At 43.5% G+C, this 18667-nt stretch overlaps 2 protein-coding genes across 3 annotated transcripts; one reads left to right on the top strand and one right to left on the bottom strand.

Moving 5' to 3' along the window:
- The first annotated feature begins 1202 nt into the window (after positions 1–1202).
- MRPS14 (mitochondrial ribosomal protein S14) lies at positions 1203–5869 on the top strand. The gene is made up of 3 exons (XM_032958935.2): positions 1203–1427; positions 4211–4378; positions 5213–5869. Exons 1-3 carry the CDS (start codon positions 1356–1358, stop codon positions 5393–5395), a joined length of 423 nt encoding a protein of 140 aa, XP_032814826.1. The 5' UTR covers positions 1203–1355; the 3' UTR covers positions 5396–5869.
- LOC116944951 (zinc finger and BTB domain-containing protein 43-like) lies at positions 5784–14338 on the bottom strand. Of its 2 annotated transcripts, none has more exons than XM_032958933.2 (6): positions 14110–14338; positions 12818–13039; positions 11116–11446; positions 10004–10239; positions 9692–9898; positions 5784–9552 (listed from the first exon to the last, which is right to left on the bottom strand). In XM_032958933.2, the coding sequence occupies exons 2-6, from the start codon at positions 12998–13000 to the stop codon at positions 9100–9102; spliced, it is 1410 nt and encodes a 469-aa protein (XP_032814824.1). In that variant the 5' UTR covers positions 13001–13039; positions 14110–14338; the 3' UTR covers positions 5784–9099. The 2 variants fall into 2 exon arrangements, with proteins under 2 accessions (XP_032814824.1, XP_032814825.1); XM_032958934.2 differs by having other exon boundaries at positions 14248–14334.
- Between the last annotated feature and the right edge of the window lie 4329 nt (positions 14339–18667).

Genomic DNA, 18667 nt, shown 5'->3' with positions numbered 1-18667 from the left:
TTTGTGGCCAGGTTGCTCCTTAGAAAAAAAATTGCTATGCAGTATAGCTCAATGGGGCCTTACCTGGTAAAATAAAAAAAACCCGAGTAATAATAGTAAAAAAAATAGTAAAAAGTGGTTAATGCCAAATAAGCGAAACCGACCAGCTAGAGCCATGAGGGGGCGCCAATCTGGAGGCGAGAGAAGAGGATTTGGGCTCATCTTCTTTGGTTCTTTCGGTAAAGTCACGTAGAATGAGAATAAAATAATAAATTAATAAAATAACACAATAAAATTCTCACGACGTTTCGGCCACAACACAAGTGGCCTTCATCAGGTGAAGGGACGAGACTGTCTGGAGGACAGGGCCAGTCTCACCTGATGAAGGCCACTTGTATTGTGGCCGAAACGTCGTGAGAATTTTATTATTTTATTTTATTAATTTGTTTTTTTTATTCTCATTCTACGTGGTGACTTTACCGAAAGAACCAAAGAAGATGAATCCTTGCAGTCACGAAAGCTTTAAATCGAAAGGATTGGGGGTAGATAACTTGTGCTGTTTGTTTCTCTAACGTTCTTTTCGCCCCTTACTGGACATCTGTGAAAAAAAAGAGCTTTATAGCTCATCGGATTCTTCCAGTATAAATAAAATAAATATTCTGATCATCCGACGCTAGTGGGGTCGGAGCAATCCCAAACAAAAAAATTGAAAGCCAGTAAATCCTGATGTAAACGGGAGCAGAAACACACACAAAAAATTTCTCCCCGATCAAACCGCACTTTTTTTTGTCAGCATATGAGATGTGTTAGCGTTGATACCGGGTTCCTCGTTGTTATTGTTTGAAAAATAAATATAAGTTCGTGGTAATAATCACGCGTGACTTCTGCAACACGCGCTCATCCTCGGAAGTGTTTTAAGTCGCAGGCCGAGAGCCAGCCGGTACATTTGCCAGCACAAACCCAAGATCGTAATTTAAAACGCCCTGGGTTTGCGTGTGTCAAATGTTTGGGCAACTCTTCCCTTGACCCAACTTGGCCGGGGTTTCTATCGATTAAGAAACCAAATGGCGACAGCACTTTATACAGAACTGAAGTTGTCTTCGATATCGGATGGTGCCCCCCCCCCCCCTTCGCCCCCCCCCCCGCCTGCGATACAAGACGCAAGACGCACGTGTCGTGTACAATAAACGAAACGCGTTTTTTCCTGCAGCCGAGCAGCAGCAGCAGGCTCGGCACCCGTAGGTCACGTGGGGTCACGCGTCGACCTTGCGTGAGGCCTGTCAGATACAGCTTTTTTTGTTGTTAAGGGAAAAGAAACAGCGGCAGTAATCATACGAATTGTCACGATCGCGGTTGTTACAATAACAGCGTCGACGATGTGGAAATCCGTGGTGTCGCTGGGACGCGGTCTCCTGCTGCAGTCGCTGAAAGCGCCGGCGGTCAATGAGGTAAACGACTTCGCCCGTGGAGCGGGCCCAGACTATTACAGTCACGCACTGCAGTGCACAACACCGTCACATTACGTCGCTGTTTGCTGTCGGTAAACTAATACGTTCGCATTCCTTTTTTGCGAATTCCACTGCTGGATGGAGGCCTCTCCCGCGCCGTGACGGTCACATACCTGTCAACCCAGACGGCTTACCCCGTATTCGTGTACAGGGAAATTGAGTTTGCAGGTGCGTGCGGCGTGTACAGCCGTTTCAATACGGGCACAAGCATAACGCCCATTTGTGTTTCTCCCTTTGTGATGGGACTCTGTAGGATGAACGTTGAGATTTATAAGGGGCACGGGGGTGACCAATAAAGTCAGAATTGGTCTGTTATTATAAGGTAGGACGCTGATAATGGGTTGACAGGTAAGCGGTCATCATGGGGGATGTTTGACCATTGTTTTGCCGCAGTGGTCGGTGTGGGCTGGTGGTGTTCTCACCGATTCGTGATTGTCTTCAAATGTATTGACTTATAAGAGTGGTCTACCCGCCCACTCTGTACTGCCATCATCAACCTTGATCCGTCCACTGCAGGATGAAGGCCTCCGCAAGCAGTCATCGATGCAGTTAATACATAGTCCTTCCATGTAACAGTCCATCAAGCACCTGTACATACGCTAATGTCATCACTCCATCTCCACGGTATACGTACTCGACCGTGTTCTCCTTTGGCTCCGTCTTCAGTCTCGACCAAACCGAGCAATGACGTGAGATGTATACAGAGCTAATACACTCTAGACGCGTAATTTCATGACACAAGCGTCAAAGCGAGCGAGAATGTATCTAATCGCATTACACCGTTCTCTTTAAGATAAATAATAAAATGTACGAGACACAACCAGAATCGTGATTTGAAGCTTTCGTGACTGCAGGGAATCCATACTCTTTGATTCTTTCGGTAAAGTCACGTAGGTATAAAATAAAATAAATCACGACGTTTCGGGCGCAACACAAGCGTCCGTCATCAGGTGAGAAAGCAACCAGATGGTTCGAACCAGAGAGTGCAAACGAGCAGATCAAACGAAACATTTATGTAGCACAACACCGGACAGACAGTAGATGTGCAACAGATGTACAGACAATAGACGGTAAATACAAGACAGAGACGATGGTACAAACGAGACAAATGATCGATTATAAGATCGAAACGTGAGCTCGTTATGCTATTGTGGATCATATTCTTGGTTCTTTCCTTCTACGTGGTGACTTTACCGAAAGAACCAAGAATATGAATCCATGCAGTCACGAAAGCTTTAAATCAAAATCTATTGTGGATCGTTAAATTAACCTTATGGTGGGGCCACCGGGGCCCCATAATAAGCCCCCGGCTCTCGCATAAACATTATATTGTAAACATTATAATGTAACGGAAACTTTGCTCTCTTTCACCAATAGGTTTGAAGGATGGTGGCAAGTGTTGTCTTGTTAAACTATGCCTTTAAAACTGAAAACTACTTACCTGCAGTACCTCTATTTAAATACACTATCGAAAACAGAATTTACACCCCTCTGTCAATCGTCGTGTTTCTCAGTGTGGATTTGTGAACACACTTTGTAAACAGTACATAAATAGTACGCGTTTTCAATGCGCTGTTTATAATGTAACAAGCGCTTATACCGATGTTATTCTACAGAGTAGTGGGTCGCCGCTCCTCTTATCCGCATTGATACGAGCGGTATGTGGGGACTATGGCTTAACCGCAATAAAAAAAACCTATCTGCACAGATGCATACGGACAAGAGAAGTATTATCAAACAGGAGGAATTAACGGTGCAACGTATCTCATCTGTTAAATATCTGCAGGTAATAGGATTGTCATCGATTGATCCTGGCTGAAGACATTGGTAGGTCACAAATAATAATGAAGATAAGAGAGCAGTTTCACTGTATTATGCATACCGTTATGACAGATAAAGGACTTAAGTCGCGTAGGCAGTTTGAGCAGCTTTGGATAAGACTTATGATCCTGCCCATACACGAGCATGGAGTGAGTGCATTCGCTTGTTCAGCTCTTCTGCGCATTCGTCCTCACTGCTGCTGCGCTTGGACATAACAGAATGATCCGCGCCAGGTGGGTCGCGGCGTTTATGTGGCACGGAGTCGCCAAAACTAAATTAATTAATGACGATTTTGACTTCCGTTTTTGTGGGACCCCAGGGTCCCGCCATAAGGTTCATAATGTCTATATAGTTCACCGTCACAGCACATGTCGAGAATACCACCCAATAACATTTCAATAGGCGAGTGCGTGCTGTCAAATAATACATCTAATGAATGAAAGTAGATGCAATTAATCCTAAACAATAGTGTTAATACAGAACTTGTATACGGCTGACAGAAAGCACATGTATATGCCATGTTATTTCGCCGCTGATGTTAGCCGTGGCCGAGAAATGGAACTCAGGTGACTAGTTTTTTTGCAAAGTGCACTAATGACTGTGCCACCGCTGGAGCAGTTACAAATGTAAGTGTTACAAGTTAACTCAATACTGCACAGTGAAGCCTGGAACGAGACTTTTCAGACTTTTTAAATATTGGTGATGTGGAGGCATTCAAGAATAACCGTTTGATTCGTGTATACCGAGCGGTCACTGTTTGCAATTCCACAGCTCAACTTTGCTGCCACTCTATTGCCCCATCTTACATCGATTGGTTTGACAGTACGAACACTAAAGCACTCGGCCACGCGTGATCATTACTGATGATGAGAGTACTCTACTGCCCTTCTTTCGACTTGCAGACGGTGCTGTCGAAGCCAGGAGTGATGTTGGAACAGAGGAGAAGTCACTATGTGGACTGGAGGATGCTGAGGGACGTCAAGAGGAGGATGATGGCAGCAGAGTACACAGACGAGAGGCTACGCATCAATGCCCTCCGCAAGAATACCATCTTGCCCAAAGAGTTGCAGGTGCAGCCCCAAAGCACCGCGATGCATCGCTCACAGAATTTTGTTGTGCCAGCCTACTTATAAATTACCCAGTTATGAATATTCAGTTGCAAGTAATCTTAACCCTTAATACTTCCAAGTGGTGAGATTAAAATGTGACGGTAGCCCATTAAAACATTGCGTTTATCTTCAAGGGAGATGTCGGTTTAAGTACAGCAATACTCTTATATAATCGCACAACTTTAACTATCTGTGATAAACGCTGCACTTTCCGTCGTTTTCATGCAGGGGGCGCTGCAAACCCACGCGCCCCCTGCATGAACGACGGAGGCACAGACGTTCGATTACGTTGGAATCGATCTGCAGACGGCGGTCTTCTCGCACGGCCAGCAGCTCCGTGTCTCCTTATCTCGATCCCGCAATCCCAAACAGGCGAAAGTCCGCATCGAACCGAACCCCCAGCAAGGCCATCTACTTACCGACGAGAGAAAATTCACATGAAATCTCGTTTTCAATGAAGTCTTCCAGATGTAAAATGATATACGCTTTTAATGAAGAAATAAAATGATCCAATTAAAAACAGAATACAATTCAAAGATGTTTCATTGAAAAACTTCAAAACGGAGCATCGGGTGCTTGCGTCATTTGTGTGCAATTTTTTGCACACAAACAACGAAGGCCAGGAAAGTCACAAAAGTCAAAACCCCTAGTATATATTATATTTGTGAAAGCAATACTTCAATTATACATCGTACTTGTATTAACATATATTTGTAACGTACTTTACCAGTATTTTGACCTTTTCAATGTGCAATGTGTCATTGCCTCCTTTTGCCTCACCTCTTGAATGCGTAGGAAGAAGCCGACAAAGAAATAGCAGCGTTGCCACGTGACAGCTGCCCTGTGCGCATCCATAACCGCTGTGTGATGACATCGCGGCCACGGGGAGTGAAGCGAAGGTGGCGTTTGAGCCGCATCGTATTCCGAGACCTCGCGGATCATGGCCAAATGTCAGGCATCCAGCGAGCCATTTGGTGACCAGCAGAGGATATAACGGATGTAATCATTACTATGGCCTTTTGCAGTCTTGCAATTTGAGGTTTGTCAAACTTTTGTTTGTACATTGCACCTTTTCAATAAGGCATCACCCAATCTCTAGGGAATGTTAACTTGACTTAAGATGCTCGTTATAGGACGTTTAAATGTTAAACAATCTCACATGCAATTGTCTGCATTGTTACATTTTAATGTTTAAGTGTCAGAATATCTTCATGTAAAATTATGTAATAGAAGACTGGAGATCATCCTTAGTTGACTGTGATAAAAAAAAATCTTTCATTTGGAATGTAATGCCATTGTGAAAAAATGAGTGTGACGGTACAAATAAAAATGTATGATACTTGTACAAGAAGACAATGCAAATGAGGGTTTTTGTAAACTTTATTTTTAGATCACATTTTAGTGAATTTATGGGAAGGACATTATTTGCTAAATAAATAAAACATTACAGTATTTTGACTCTCCTGTATTTTAACACCGTAGAAATATAATACAATAAGAACTAAAAACACATTCAACAAAGCACTACACCATAAAGTTTCACTAATATGACGAGAAATGGTGTTTGGAATGTGTCTAATCTGCTTGATAAGCAGCAATGTTATTGTCCAAATATAGGACTGAAAAGTAGTTGGTATTCCAGGGATTGAGAACTTTAAAAAATCTGATGTAAAGTATTCAAATAGACAACAGCAACAATATGCATAATTTACAAGATAGAATTTGCAAATTAGAAAAAAACTATGTCCAACCTGGTTGGGTTTCTGCAAATGCTACTTTCCACATTCAAAGCATGAAAGTGCAATTGACCTTTCTGTAAAGGTGTTAAGAATTGTGAATCTGTAGTCAGGTAATTATAACATGGTATAAAGCAGACTTCCTGGCCACATACTAAATATGTTCTTATAAGACTACCACAATTAATTGAAAATTGAACAAGACGCTGGATTTCTAGCATCACCAAAGGGCAGTAATATTTGACTGAGGTACAGTATTGAAAACTACTGTCAAGGTCTTAGATTAAAATGCAGCAGAAACAGAAAATTATTCGAATTCATACCGAATTGGTAACTGAATAAACTGAATTGCCTATTTCTGAGCGGTATGAACTTTTGCAGGCCCAATGAATTTTCACTAGTGCAGGATATCAATGCTTATTAATGATCATAATTCAAAATTAACTTGGTATTGATTGCTACTTACTACTTTAGCTTGAGAATGGAATGAACATTACATATTCATTTCTAACAAGCTTATAAATCAGTGTTTGTGTCATGTAAACAGCCCTTTTGACAGTAATGCACTTCAATTTCAAATTAACAAGGCCATGTTAGGTTTGCAACATGAAAAAACACATGCTAAACATTTTACAAAAAAGTTCACATTTTAAAGTATATCACCACAATACATCTCTAACTATAATATAAATACACATTTAACATTTTATTTGGCCTAAAGAAAACGTGAACAAACTCGTGATTTAAAAAAGGAATCATGAAGCAACTTTACTGTATTGCTTTTTATCTACTTTTTTATCTTGCTGTGGTTTAAATAGTGCTTTAAAAAAATACTCCACCTTATTAACCAAAGCAATTTCCAATCACTATACATTTTATACCATCTTAATTGCACTTTGCAGCACAAACAGGACAATACCGCTGCCAGTTTGTAATTTCTTCTCATCTCAATAAGGTCCCACTTAACCAGGATACAGATTATCTATATGCCACTTGTAATTTTTGTGAGCGTATTTTCTTGTGTCCGACTGCTGTTGTTGCCTATGTGGTAGTGTGTAAATTGTCATGCCCAGCCCAGCGTCTGTTTGGCCAGATAGAGGGCGCCAAATGGGCGCAGCACAAGCTGGAGGAGAGATGCGTTACAACATGTGGAGGTGATTTTACTTGGACTTGCCGACGACTGGTCCTAGTGGTGTCAAACTTTGCCTCTTTGGAGGAGGCTCGTGAAGGATGGTACTGGGTCGTTGGAGAGGCAGTCGCCCTCCAACAACGGAGGGCAGACGAACGATGTTCATGACGAGCGGAGAACCGGGTGGTTAAAACAGCAGACTTGTACGTCGGGGAGCACAGATGGTATCTGCCAGTCATCTTAACTCAACACCTGGGTCTTCCTCATGACCTACTAACGAGCCTTCCACGCTTAATGTGGACTCAAAGCGCACCTAGCCTGGCACCTGCACCGTCGTAATGCCATCACCACTTCGTGGCAAATGGCAGCTTCTGTTTTGTGAGAGCAGTGGTGCTGTGGTCTATGCACTGGCCCATGAACTGAGCAACCTGAGATTGATTCCCAGCCATAGCTAACAAACGTGGCAAGTACAGCAATATCTGAATGGTCCTACCCACTGCCACCTCTTCACCAACCCACATTAACCAGTGTGGTGAATTATATTAAAAACACAACATACATGGCATGATGGAGAGGGCTTCTCGTCTGGATAAGACTAAATTATTAACGCATGTACTGTACATAAATGTACTATAGCGTTAAATACTCCACAAATATTCTGTACCACTAAATAGTACAGTACATTTAGGACAGTTGAATTATTTTCCGATTACATCACACATTTAGCCAAACTTGCAAACCCATAAGTGGCAAAACATGCACTGTACTGTGTATACAGTGCCTACATTTCTGTATACATGTGATAAATCAGAACGGGTTATATAAAGCAAACACCAAACCGACTTCAGTATACCGTATAGTGCTCTCATTGGGCAACCTCAATAATATACATTTTGCATACAGTACATCATTTATGCTGATGCATTGGGGTATTTTTTTAAGTCTAGAATATTAAAAGCCAGTTCACAACCAACGTTATATATACTGGACATGTATGCAGGATATGTACATTTATTTATACATACATGTGACAATACTGCCTATGAATTTGAAGGAAATGTCCATTAGTAACAGAATAAAATATTTAATATCGTAATCCGTTTTATTATTTATATTCGTACTAATTATGGTCAATGTGAAATGTTATTGTTTATACTGTAGTGCAGTATTCTTCAAAATACGAGAAACATAGCAGCATACTGTAGTTTTATAACGCCATCAAAAAGTACAATTGGATGTTTATGTAATCCAGGCTTTGTAACACAGTAATGAATACAGCTAAATGATATGATTAACCAACAACTGCTGGTGATGTTGCGCCTCAAACAAATATCTGGACTGCCAGTCTAAGAAACTCGTTCATATGTTTAATTGGCACATCTCAAAAAATAAGTATGAATACTAATTTACATGTGCGTCACAATACAGCATCGCCGGTTAGTGTAGAATGTGGTTTTATCCTAAAAATATTTGAATCTTAACATTAAAAAATGTACAACGAATATATATTACAACAGAACACATTGGGGACAAAATAATATAAAAATAACTACATCTTTCTAGAAATCACAAACATGGTTGCAATTTTCAGAAACATTTTGAATGGAAGGTCATATTTATGGATACACATTGAAATCAAAAGGAAATCATTCTTATTCCTAAATAAAACTTCTGAAATTCCCTGCCTGACAAATCCGTGGCATGTCACACTGGCTCAACAGGCTCCACAACAATGATTGTGCACCATTTAAATATAACGTCCTTCACTCACACAAAATACATATCGACACAAACAAAAACATGGCAATATATAAAACTCAAGGTCCATCAAGTGGTGTGTTCGCCTGAGCCTGGCTGTCCTGGCCACATATTGTAGAGTGGCGAGTGAAGCTGTCTCTCCACATGAATTTCTTGCCACAACACAGGCAGCTGAAGGGCCGATACCCAGTGTGGGTCTTCATGTGCCCACTCAGGTGGTGCTTCATCTTGAAGCTCTTACCGCAGATACTGCAGGAGTATGGCCGCAGCCCCAGGTGCATGCTCATGTGGCGGTCGCGCTGGCTCCTGTGCGTGAAGCCCTTACCGCACTGGCACTGGTAGAGCTTGCAAGCCGATCCTGCTTGCTCAGGCCTTGCCTCTGCTTCGCCTCCGCCCTGCTGGTAGCTGTCGGCGGCCGATGCACCTTCTGTCACCGTCGACTGGCTCTCTCCATGCGCTTTCATTCGGACCTCTGTGTCATATATGTGGGAACTGACACCGTAGTAGTCCTTCTGCAAGAGTAAGGCATATCACGCGTACAATTGCACTTTGGAGCTAGAATGTGGATTTACGAATACATTTTGGATGTAAAATATCAGATGTAAATTTTATGAACGTGTGCACTTTGCTCGTGAACTGGGTTTTGCCTACCAAGTGACCATGATATGAGGCCCTCTCGAGCTGTTCATCAAATTCTTCGTGGGAGCCCGGTGCCGGCTCTGTGAATGGATCCTCCACTTCAGAAGAGCGTAGAAGGTGTTCAACGACACCATCTTCAGAAAAGCAGTTCTCGTCGTGGAGATTTGCATCATTAACATACGGGCTGCCCAATTTGTGTTCGATTTTTTCTGTTTTCACCTGAAATCCACAATTTTTCGTCAATGAAATGTATAAGATGTCAAAGATTCACAAGGTGGTGAGGAAATAAGTCTCCTAATGATGCAATGAAATATTAAGAGTTACCTGGACCCACTGTCGCTGTGGAATAATACTGGTTGGGATGTGTGGAGGCCTTCCTTGCACTTCACCGAAATCTGTACGGACCTCCTCCAGCTCCTCCTGGAATGGATACTCAGTGCTCTCTTGTCCCACAGAGGAGTTGCTGGAAATATTTTCTGCCTCATTGCTCAGAGACATTTCACACTCCTTACTCTCATTCTCCTCATTGGCATAGTTCGTTTCTTGTTCCCCATTCCCCACTGTAAAGCCAAAGGGACATAATGATGCATCTAAAATAAGAGTACCCGTTATAACTTTTCTATCTACTTTATGTCTTTAAAACGTAAAAAAAAAACATTTAATGTAGCCTACTTTACAACTTTAAACTATGCTTAAACATAGGCACTTAGACGTTATACAGACACCTTCCACACTTCCTCATTTAGTTAAGCCTGTTCACATGTCAAATTAATATTTTCACACAACTACACTGGTCGACACCAGGGTTGCATATTTTATTACATTGTTCATGAGTCATGTTCAAACACATGTGCAGGTCTAACGGTAATACGACACCTCAGACACATACACGAATAGCGAAATAAAATGTTACCTTATGACTCAGAAGACAAATCAACATGTTACTGCGTGTCCCATCGTGGTGTCGCAACAAGGTGTGAATGTAAAGGGTGGCCAGACTTAATGGGTGAACTGAGCAAACCAAGCAAGTATGCTGAGTGGAGGTGGCCATGTGGTTCAGAGGTCAGCACTGAGCCAGCACTACCAAGATCCTGGGATCAAAACAAAACAGCTGTCTGTAATTAAAACGAGGTTGTCAAGTGTAGAGAGTTGATAGTCTCAGCCCCACCACCAATGACTATACAAAAAAACCCACATTCCCAGTGTCACAGTAGACAGGGAAGTGCTACCCCTTTTATGTAGAACAGACATCACTTGAAAGGATCTTAGAGATATAACTGTGGTATCCAATTAAGTGGGTCGTTCTTTACATGAAGGGTTGCACTGCTGTGACATTCCAATGGATACTTCGTATCATGATGCGATGCCAACAGCGCAATTGTGACAGGGAAAATATTCAAGGGCAGTATCGTTGAGTGTAAACTGTAATTTCTTACCGGCTGCAGAATGCACCTCTGGATTCTCAGGTGCACCAATAAAGTTGCTACTACTGGGAGACTGCTCCACACTACTACGCTGTCCCTTGCGCCGGTTTGAAGAGGAGGAGGTAGAGGCAGGTCGATGCGTCGCGCGCGCCATGTTCAGTAGCTCCGTGCATCTGTCGACCAGGTGCCACATCTGCAGAAAGCTGGCGATGGTGAGGCAGGCCACCATGTCGTCTGGGTGGAGGCTCAGGCGGCCTGTATAACAGGATGTCAGCACCCCTTCAAAGGCCCGTGCACTCATGACATCTGGCAGTACGATGCGACTGCAGCTTTTTAGTAGCACCTGACAAAAAAAGTGTCACCACACATGCACGGCCCTTTGTCAATCCTCTGCTGGATGAAGATTCCGCACCCTATTCAGTATGTGGGGGTTATTTGACATACTTCACTATACATGTGAATTCCGTTTCACCATTGTCTGGACCTCAGAAATTTGGATGACCACAATCATCAGATATTTGGAAGTGAGAAACCGCGTTTTTCTGACCCTGGATAAATAAATTCACAGACAATCAGGTCACATATAAATGGAGTTTGACTGTACCATACAACCATGGATTTTGCTACATTGGCCTCTGCTGCCAATAATGTAGCCCTGCAAGGTGGTGGCCCATCCAAGCACTGCCCAGGCTAAACTCTGCTTGATTTTCGAGATTTGGCCCGTTGCTAATTAAAATGTCAAACTAATTTCTTTCGAACTGCTTTTTGTTTAATTTGCTGTCCTTCCCCCGCACCTCTGATTATCATGTGAAAGAAGTTCAACGTACATACATACGTCATGGGTCATCACAAAGCCGCTCGCAAATTCTGGTGTACTTCCAGTTTACTTAATTGGATAAGAAATTATAAATGTACGTTTAGATTGCTGAACACAAGCCAAAAAACGTATGCAAAGCAGCAATCAACTTGGCGCTAATGCTCGTATAGCAAATAAGAGCAGGCACATTTCTTGAATTGGCCATGGTTAGGTAAAATTGAGAAAATATACAATGGGAATTTCAAAGTTGAACAATGTGACGAAAGGTGAAAGAGATATGTTTTTCCTTGAACACAGGATCGATGGAAATATAATTATTTGACACCGGTGGAGCTATTAAGGTGTGAAGTTCATAGCTCAGAATGAAACACTATGGGGATATGTTCAACGCTTTCATCAATATATGGCTGGATGAGGTCTTCCTCATGCTAAACAGGTCATTAACCCTACTTCATCATGCTGGTCAAAGCAAGTTTGTGATAATGGATTTTGCTGCACCGCCAACCACTGACAATGTAGCAGAGGAGCATTCGCAGTCTATAGAGATTTCATTATGCATATTGGCTGCCTATTCATTCACTATTCAGGCTCAATCCAGCTTAGATTCCAATCTCGGACAGGTGTATTCCAGGTGATTTGTTCCAGAGGCAGATCTAGAAACTTCCCAAATTGGTTGAGGACGGTGGTCCCAGAATCTATCTCTTTTTAAAATCAGGCCCTGCATAAAAAAAGAGTCTTCCATGGTAAATAATTAAATACCAATTTTTGAGGTCTTAAGGGGAGGAGAGGGGTCATCCCCATCCCCCACCCCCTTACCCCAAACTCAGATCCAGATTCACCACCCGCTCGTTCGCGAGGCACAACTCTACCCCAACGCGATGCAAACTTCCACTCCACCTGATCACAGAAGTAGGGCGAGCTCGCGGCGAGCACGGCGCGGTGAGCTCGGAATGTGCGACCCTGCACGCCCACGGTGAGGTCGCACAGCTGGCCCTCGAGCCGCTGCTGGTTGAGGCGGTGCACCACGGCCTCGCTGAAGTGTGGAAAGTCGACGAGGATCGTTCTGCTGTCCGGGGCCATCGTAGCACCATCCAGCACGCCCCGGTCATAGGCGCTTCCCTGCAGCAACAGAATTGAGAAGTGGAACGCAAACCCTCCTCCCCCACCACCACCAGCCCAGCACCGTGGGAAACAATGCAATTATAGGCGTCAGCCGAGTGGCTTAAATGGCATATAACTAAGATTATACATTTGTTTACATATCTACGTGTTAAACAATACAGTAAGGGTACTTGCTGCTGCATTTGGTGATTAAATAATGTACACATTAGGTGCGTTAAATAAAAAAGGAATACCAACTGCATTTATTTGCAATAATCTGCAGGTAATCAAAATGCGAATTAGCCAGCTGCAGGAGTGTTAATGTCGCTGTGATGGTATTTCTGGAAGTATTTTAATTAGGCACTGGTTGACAACCGTGTCTGTTAAAGTGTCATCACCCTCTAATATGAAATGTACGTCCCCACTGTGAGTTACGATGATCAATTTGTGCACTTTGTGACTGCACCGAATACAGTGATCTAACGAGCAGACCGATGGCTTTCGCAGTGCTCCATACACCTGTTGTGTACTACAATGCGTGTGTCTCATTGCCTAATTTGTTTACGAATTGAGGTCAATCGCTGCAGTAGCGGCCCAGCCGTAGACGCGAAAGCAGTAAGCTCCATTCAATTAACACGTCATTTGGTGCAAACGAAACGAGTCCGCGAGCGGATAAAATCGTTTAAACGACTAAGCACGTGCGAAACATTCGCGCTTATCAAAATAAACACGCCGATTGCGCTAAATGGGCCAATTAACTCTGCCCAAAAGGCGCGAATAATGGAACCCTGGGCGCTCTGCACTGTAACTGCACGGGGAAATGTCGCAAAAAAAAGGGGCCCGCGTGTGGGGAATTTCGCGCATTACAATACGGACAGCAAACAGCATCGCGTATAAACACACAGGGAACGACGTCGACGTCGCCGCTTGTTACATCGCTTGCTATATATCGGCGCAATTGCTCGACCCGCGCCGTGTGCGCTCGACTCGGCGCGTTTTGCGCCACAAGGCAACCCTGCCACAAATCGTCGGCACTGCCCCACTGTATTTTGGCACGGGTCAATTTTATAAACCGCGCGTCCACTCACTTCAATAGCCACGCCAGGGTTTTACGTCAATCTCTAAAGCGCGCGAACAGCCGCCTCAAGCGTCACGCGTTGCTATCGCCACCGGAGCCACCCTAACATTTCACCGCGGCGTTTAACTAACGTGTCGACTATCCCCACCACTGCCTCTGCCGCCGCCGCCGCTCTAGCTCAGGCCGCAACCACCACCGCCGTTCGCCGCCTAGCAACGGCCTCTGACCGAACAGCCGTTTGCAATTCCCCAGTTCGGATAGGGCACCCCCCCCCCCACCTCCACCGCGGATCGCCACTGCGCCCAATCGCGTTGTCGCATGCAAATTGCTTTCGCGCTCCGGCGGGGGCGGGGGGAGGGGTGGGGAGGGCGCGGGGCCAATCGGCGCACGAGGCGGGCACGGGGGGGGGGGGGGGAGACGCCGGGCGCTTATGTGCAGTAGGGTTTTGTGTAAAATCCTAACGCCCACCCCCCGGCGCGGGGGAATGTAAACATTGGTGACGTCACGGGCCTTGGCCATATTCGTTCTCGTACCGGATTATAAGACGCACGCCAAAACTTGATTTATATATATTTTTTATTTTATTGTTTCCCTTCTACGTGACTTTACCGAAAGAACCAAGAATATTTATTTATTTTGTTGCTGCCCCGGCGTTAAAAAAAATTCCCCGAAGAAATAAAAAAAAATCTGGTCCAACACTAAAACTCTGGTAACAGGTTTATAAGGCGCGCCCACATTTAATTAAGGCAGAACAAGGCATGCATGTACTGTTCACGCTTTTCCTGATGCTTTCCAATGAAGGAATGCAGAGAGCAACATTTGGCGATTTACTTCGGACCGATTTATTGGACGCTGACCCGTCCCTACTGGACATATGTGAGAAAGAGCTTTATAGCTCATCGGATTCCTCCAGTATAAATAAATATTCTGATTCTGAGACGTCCAATTGCTTTGAGCTTTGGCTGAATTGCAGATACAGTGAGGGAAAAAAGTATTTGATACCCTGCTGATTTTGTACGTTTGCCCACTGACAACGAAATGATCAGTCTGTAATTTTAATGGTAGGTTTATTTGAACAGTGAGAGACAGAATAACATGCAGAAAAACGCATGTCAATAATGTTATAAATTGATTTGCATTTTAATGAGGGAAATAAGTATTTGACCCCCTCTCAATCAGAACGATTTCTGGCTCCCAGGTGTCTTTTATACAGGTAACGAGCTGAGATTAGGAGCACACTCTTAAAGGGAGTGGCTCCTAATCTCAGCTTGTTACCTGTATAAAAGGCACCTGTCCACAGAAGCAATCAATCAATCAGATTCCAAACTCTCCACCATGGCCAAGACCAAAGAGCTCTTCAAGGATGTCAGGGACAAGATTGTAGACCTACACAAGACTGGAATGGGCTACAAGACAATTGCCAAGCAGCTTGGTGAGAAGGTGACAACAGTTGGTGCGATTATTCGCAAATGGAAGAAACACAAAATAACTGTCAATCTCCCTCAGCCTGGGGCTCCATGCAAGATCTTACCTCGTGGAGTTGCAATAATCATGAGAACGGTGAGGAATCAGCCCAGAACTACACGGGAGGATCTTGTCAATGAACTCAAGGCAGCTAGGACCATAGTCACCAAGAAAACATTTGGTAACACACTATGCCGTGAAGGACTGAAATCCTGCAGCACCCGCAAGGTCCCCCTGCTCAAGAAAGCACATATACATGCCCGTCTGAAGTTTGCCAATGAACATCTGAATGATTCAGAGGACAATTGGGTGAAAGTGTTGTGGTCAGATGAGACCAAAATGGAGCTCTTTAGCATCAACTCAACTCGCCGTGTTTGGAGGAGGAAGAAATGCTGCCTATGACCCCAAGAACACCATCCCCACCATCAAACATGGAGGTGGAAACATTATGCTTTGGGGGTGTTTTTCTGCTAAGGAGACAGGACAACTTCACCACATCAAAGGGACGATGGACGGGGCCATGTACCGTTAAATCTTGGGTGAGAACCTCCTTCCCTCAGCCAGGGCATTGAAAATGGGTTGTGGATGGGTATTCCAGCATGACAATGACCCAAAATACTCGGCCAAGGCAACAAAGGAGTGGCTCAAAAGAAGCACATTAAGGTCCTGGAGTGGCCTAGCCAGTCTCCAGACCTTAATCCCATTGAAAATCTGTGGAGAGAGCTGAAGGTTCGAGTTGCCAAACGTCAGCCTCGAAACCTTAATGACTTGGAGAAGATCTGCAAAGAGGAGTGGGACAAAATCCCTCCTGAGATGTGTGCAAACCTGGTGGCCAACTACAAGAAACGTCTGACCTCTGTGATTGCCAACAAGGGTTTTGCCACCAAGTACTAAGTCATGTTTTGCAGAGGGGTCAAATACTTATTTCCCTCATTAAAATGCAAATCAATTTATAACATTTTTGACATGCGTTTTTCTGGATTTTTTGTTGTTATTCTGTCTCTCACTGTTCAAATATACCTACCATTAAAATTATAGACTGATTATTTCTTTGTCAGTGGGCAAACGTACAAAATCAGCAGGGGATCAAATACTTTTTCCCTCACTGTACACCGTCTTCAAATTAATATTTGAGGGCAGTACAAAATTATATGGTCCATAATTTGGCGTTCGCATCCACAGTCGCACACAGAAGTATTATATTTTCCACTTGTGCATGAGATAGGGTTGCCAACTCTCACTGAAGCTTTTCCGAGAATTTGTGTTATTTATTTTTGAATCCTATTAAGATCTCCCAGATTACTTTCAATAGTCAACGGGGGATCGATGCCAATTCCGGTAGACTCCCGTCCAATCTGGTAGGGTTGGCAACGTTAGTATTGGGAGTCCACATCTGTGGTATCAGAATATTTATTTCCTGGAGGAATCCGATGAGCTATAAAACTATTTTACACAGATGTCCAATTGGGGCGGGTAAGTACAAAAACTTGATAGTCGTGGAAACTTGATTTGAAGCTTTCGTGACTGCAGGAATTACTCTTTGGTTCTTTCGGTAAAGTGACGTAGAAAGAAAATCAATTCAATAATAGAGTACGATGTTTCGATTGCAACACAAGCAACCGTCATCAGGTAGAACTAAATTTGAGAGAGAGACAAAACATAGACACGGAGACACAGACACACAAGCAGAGAGAAACAACACAGACATACAGACACCCAATGCCTCTGTGTCGAGGCCCTAAATAGAGAGATGGGGGAGTTTGGGCAGAGAGAGAAGTGGGTCTGCTGGTGGCTGCTGCTGGAGCAGAGAAATTAGCATGTCAATGAATCCACCCCGAAGCAACCGAGGAACAGAAGAAGATCGAATGGCCCTATGAGAGCCTAGTACATTTTTAGAGAGATCGTAATCAACCAGGCTATGCGTTAACTGTGTGTTAGCCGACTCTGTGTTGCATTACATTACATTTCCAAAAGATTTGCTAAATTTCGTTTTCTCAGACGGCCTATTTCTCTCTCTAAAAATGTACCAGGCTCTCATCGGGCCATTCGATCTTCTTCTTTCCCTCGGTCGCTTCGGGGTGGATTCATTGACATGCTAATTTCTCTGCTCCAGCAGCAGCCACCAGCAGACCCACTTCTCTCTCTGCCCAAACTCCCCCATCTCTCTATTTAAGGCCTCGACACAGAGGCATTGGGTCTCTGTGTGTCTATGTTGTGTCTCTCTCTCTTTGTCTGTGTTGTCTCTCTGCTTGTGTGTCTGTCTGTGTCTCCGTGTCTGTGTTTTGTCTCTCTCTCAAATTTAGTTCTACCTGATGACGGTTGCTTGTGTTGCAATCGAAACGTCGTACTCCATTATTTAATTTATTTTCTTTCTACGTGACTTTACCGAAAGAACCTGCAGTCACGAAAGCTTCAAATCAAGTTTGAACCACCTCTATGGGGAGGATGTAAGTTGTTTTCTCTCTCTCTCTCTGTCTCTGTTAAATTTCACACGTAACTTCAAATTTAGCAATCAAAGAGTAAGTCGTGCAAAGTACAAGAAAGGTAAAAAAAAATCACCCAAACACATTCAAATAAAACGAAACCACCCCCATACTACCAGGCAAAGTCCACTGAGGTACTAACTTATTTTAAAAAAGTGACCTGGCCACAAATGATAGCTCAACAAAGTGACCCATCATTTGGACATTCTTGCTAATTCTTTCAGTGTAAAATTAAAGCCTGGCAGTGGATAGTGGTCGGATTTACTGACCAAGTGTTTAATTGTCGAGTACATTTGCTTTAATCCCACAAATTAATCCACGGCATCTCGATGCTGAAATTCACGTCACACCAGTTTGTGTATATTTCCTAAATGTCTTTCCAGCAATCATTGGAAAGATTTGATTAACCATTTCAGGTCTTAATTGATTGTTCACGCTTACAGTGGCTTTCAGACAGCATACATTAATTTTCCGTCTCCCCCCTCCTCTTTTCAGAACATAGATGGACTCGTCCTTCTAAATAAACTGCCAAATCGCTGCGCGTGGCGCTGACGTTGTTTATAAATAAATAAACCGTTAAAAAAAAAATTAATGCGAACCGACACACCTGATTGCGACCGT

Source organism: Petromyzon marinus, chromosome 22 (assembly GCF_048934315.1).
Source record: "Petromyzon marinus isolate PM22_M1 ecotype Great Lakes invasive population chromosome 22, UKy_Petmar_22M1.pri1.0, whole genome shotgun sequence".
NCBI classification, from domain to species: domain Eukaryota; kingdom Metazoa; phylum Chordata; class Hyperoartia; order Petromyzontiformes; family Petromyzontidae; genus Petromyzon; species Petromyzon marinus.
This window is presented reverse-complemented; position numbering and strand designations above follow the sequence as displayed.

What these genes read in the sequence shown, in the direction of transcription:
- LOC116944951 (XM_032958933.2), bottom strand. Translation starts at nt 13,000, where the DNA reads ATGGCCCCGGACAGCAGAACGATCCTCGTCGACTTTCCACACTTCAGC. An exon ending in CGCCCTACTTCTGTGATCAG is followed by an intron (nt 11,447 to 12,817) that starts GTGGAGTGGAAG and finishes TTTTTTTGTCAG; the next exon opens with GTGCTACTAAAAAGCTGCAG. An exon ending in CACAGCGACAGTGGGTCCAG is followed by an intron (nt 9,899 to 10,003) that starts GTAACTCTTAAT and finishes TGTGGATTTCAG; the next exon opens with GTGAAAACAGAAAAAATCGA.
- MRPS14 (XM_032958935.2), top strand. Translation starts at nt 1,356, where the DNA reads ATGTGGAAATCCGTGGTGTCGCTGGGACGCGGTCTCCTGCTGCAGTCG. An exon ending in AAGCGCCGGCGGTCAATGAG is followed by an intron (nt 1,428 to 4,210) that starts GTAAACGACTTC and finishes TTCGACTTGCAG; the next exon opens with ACGGTGCTGTCGAAGCCAGG. An exon ending in TCTTGCCCAAAGAGTTGCAG is followed by an intron (nt 4,379 to 5,212) that starts GTGCAGCCCCAA and finishes TTGAATGCGTAG; the next exon opens with GAAGAAGCCGACAAAGAAAT.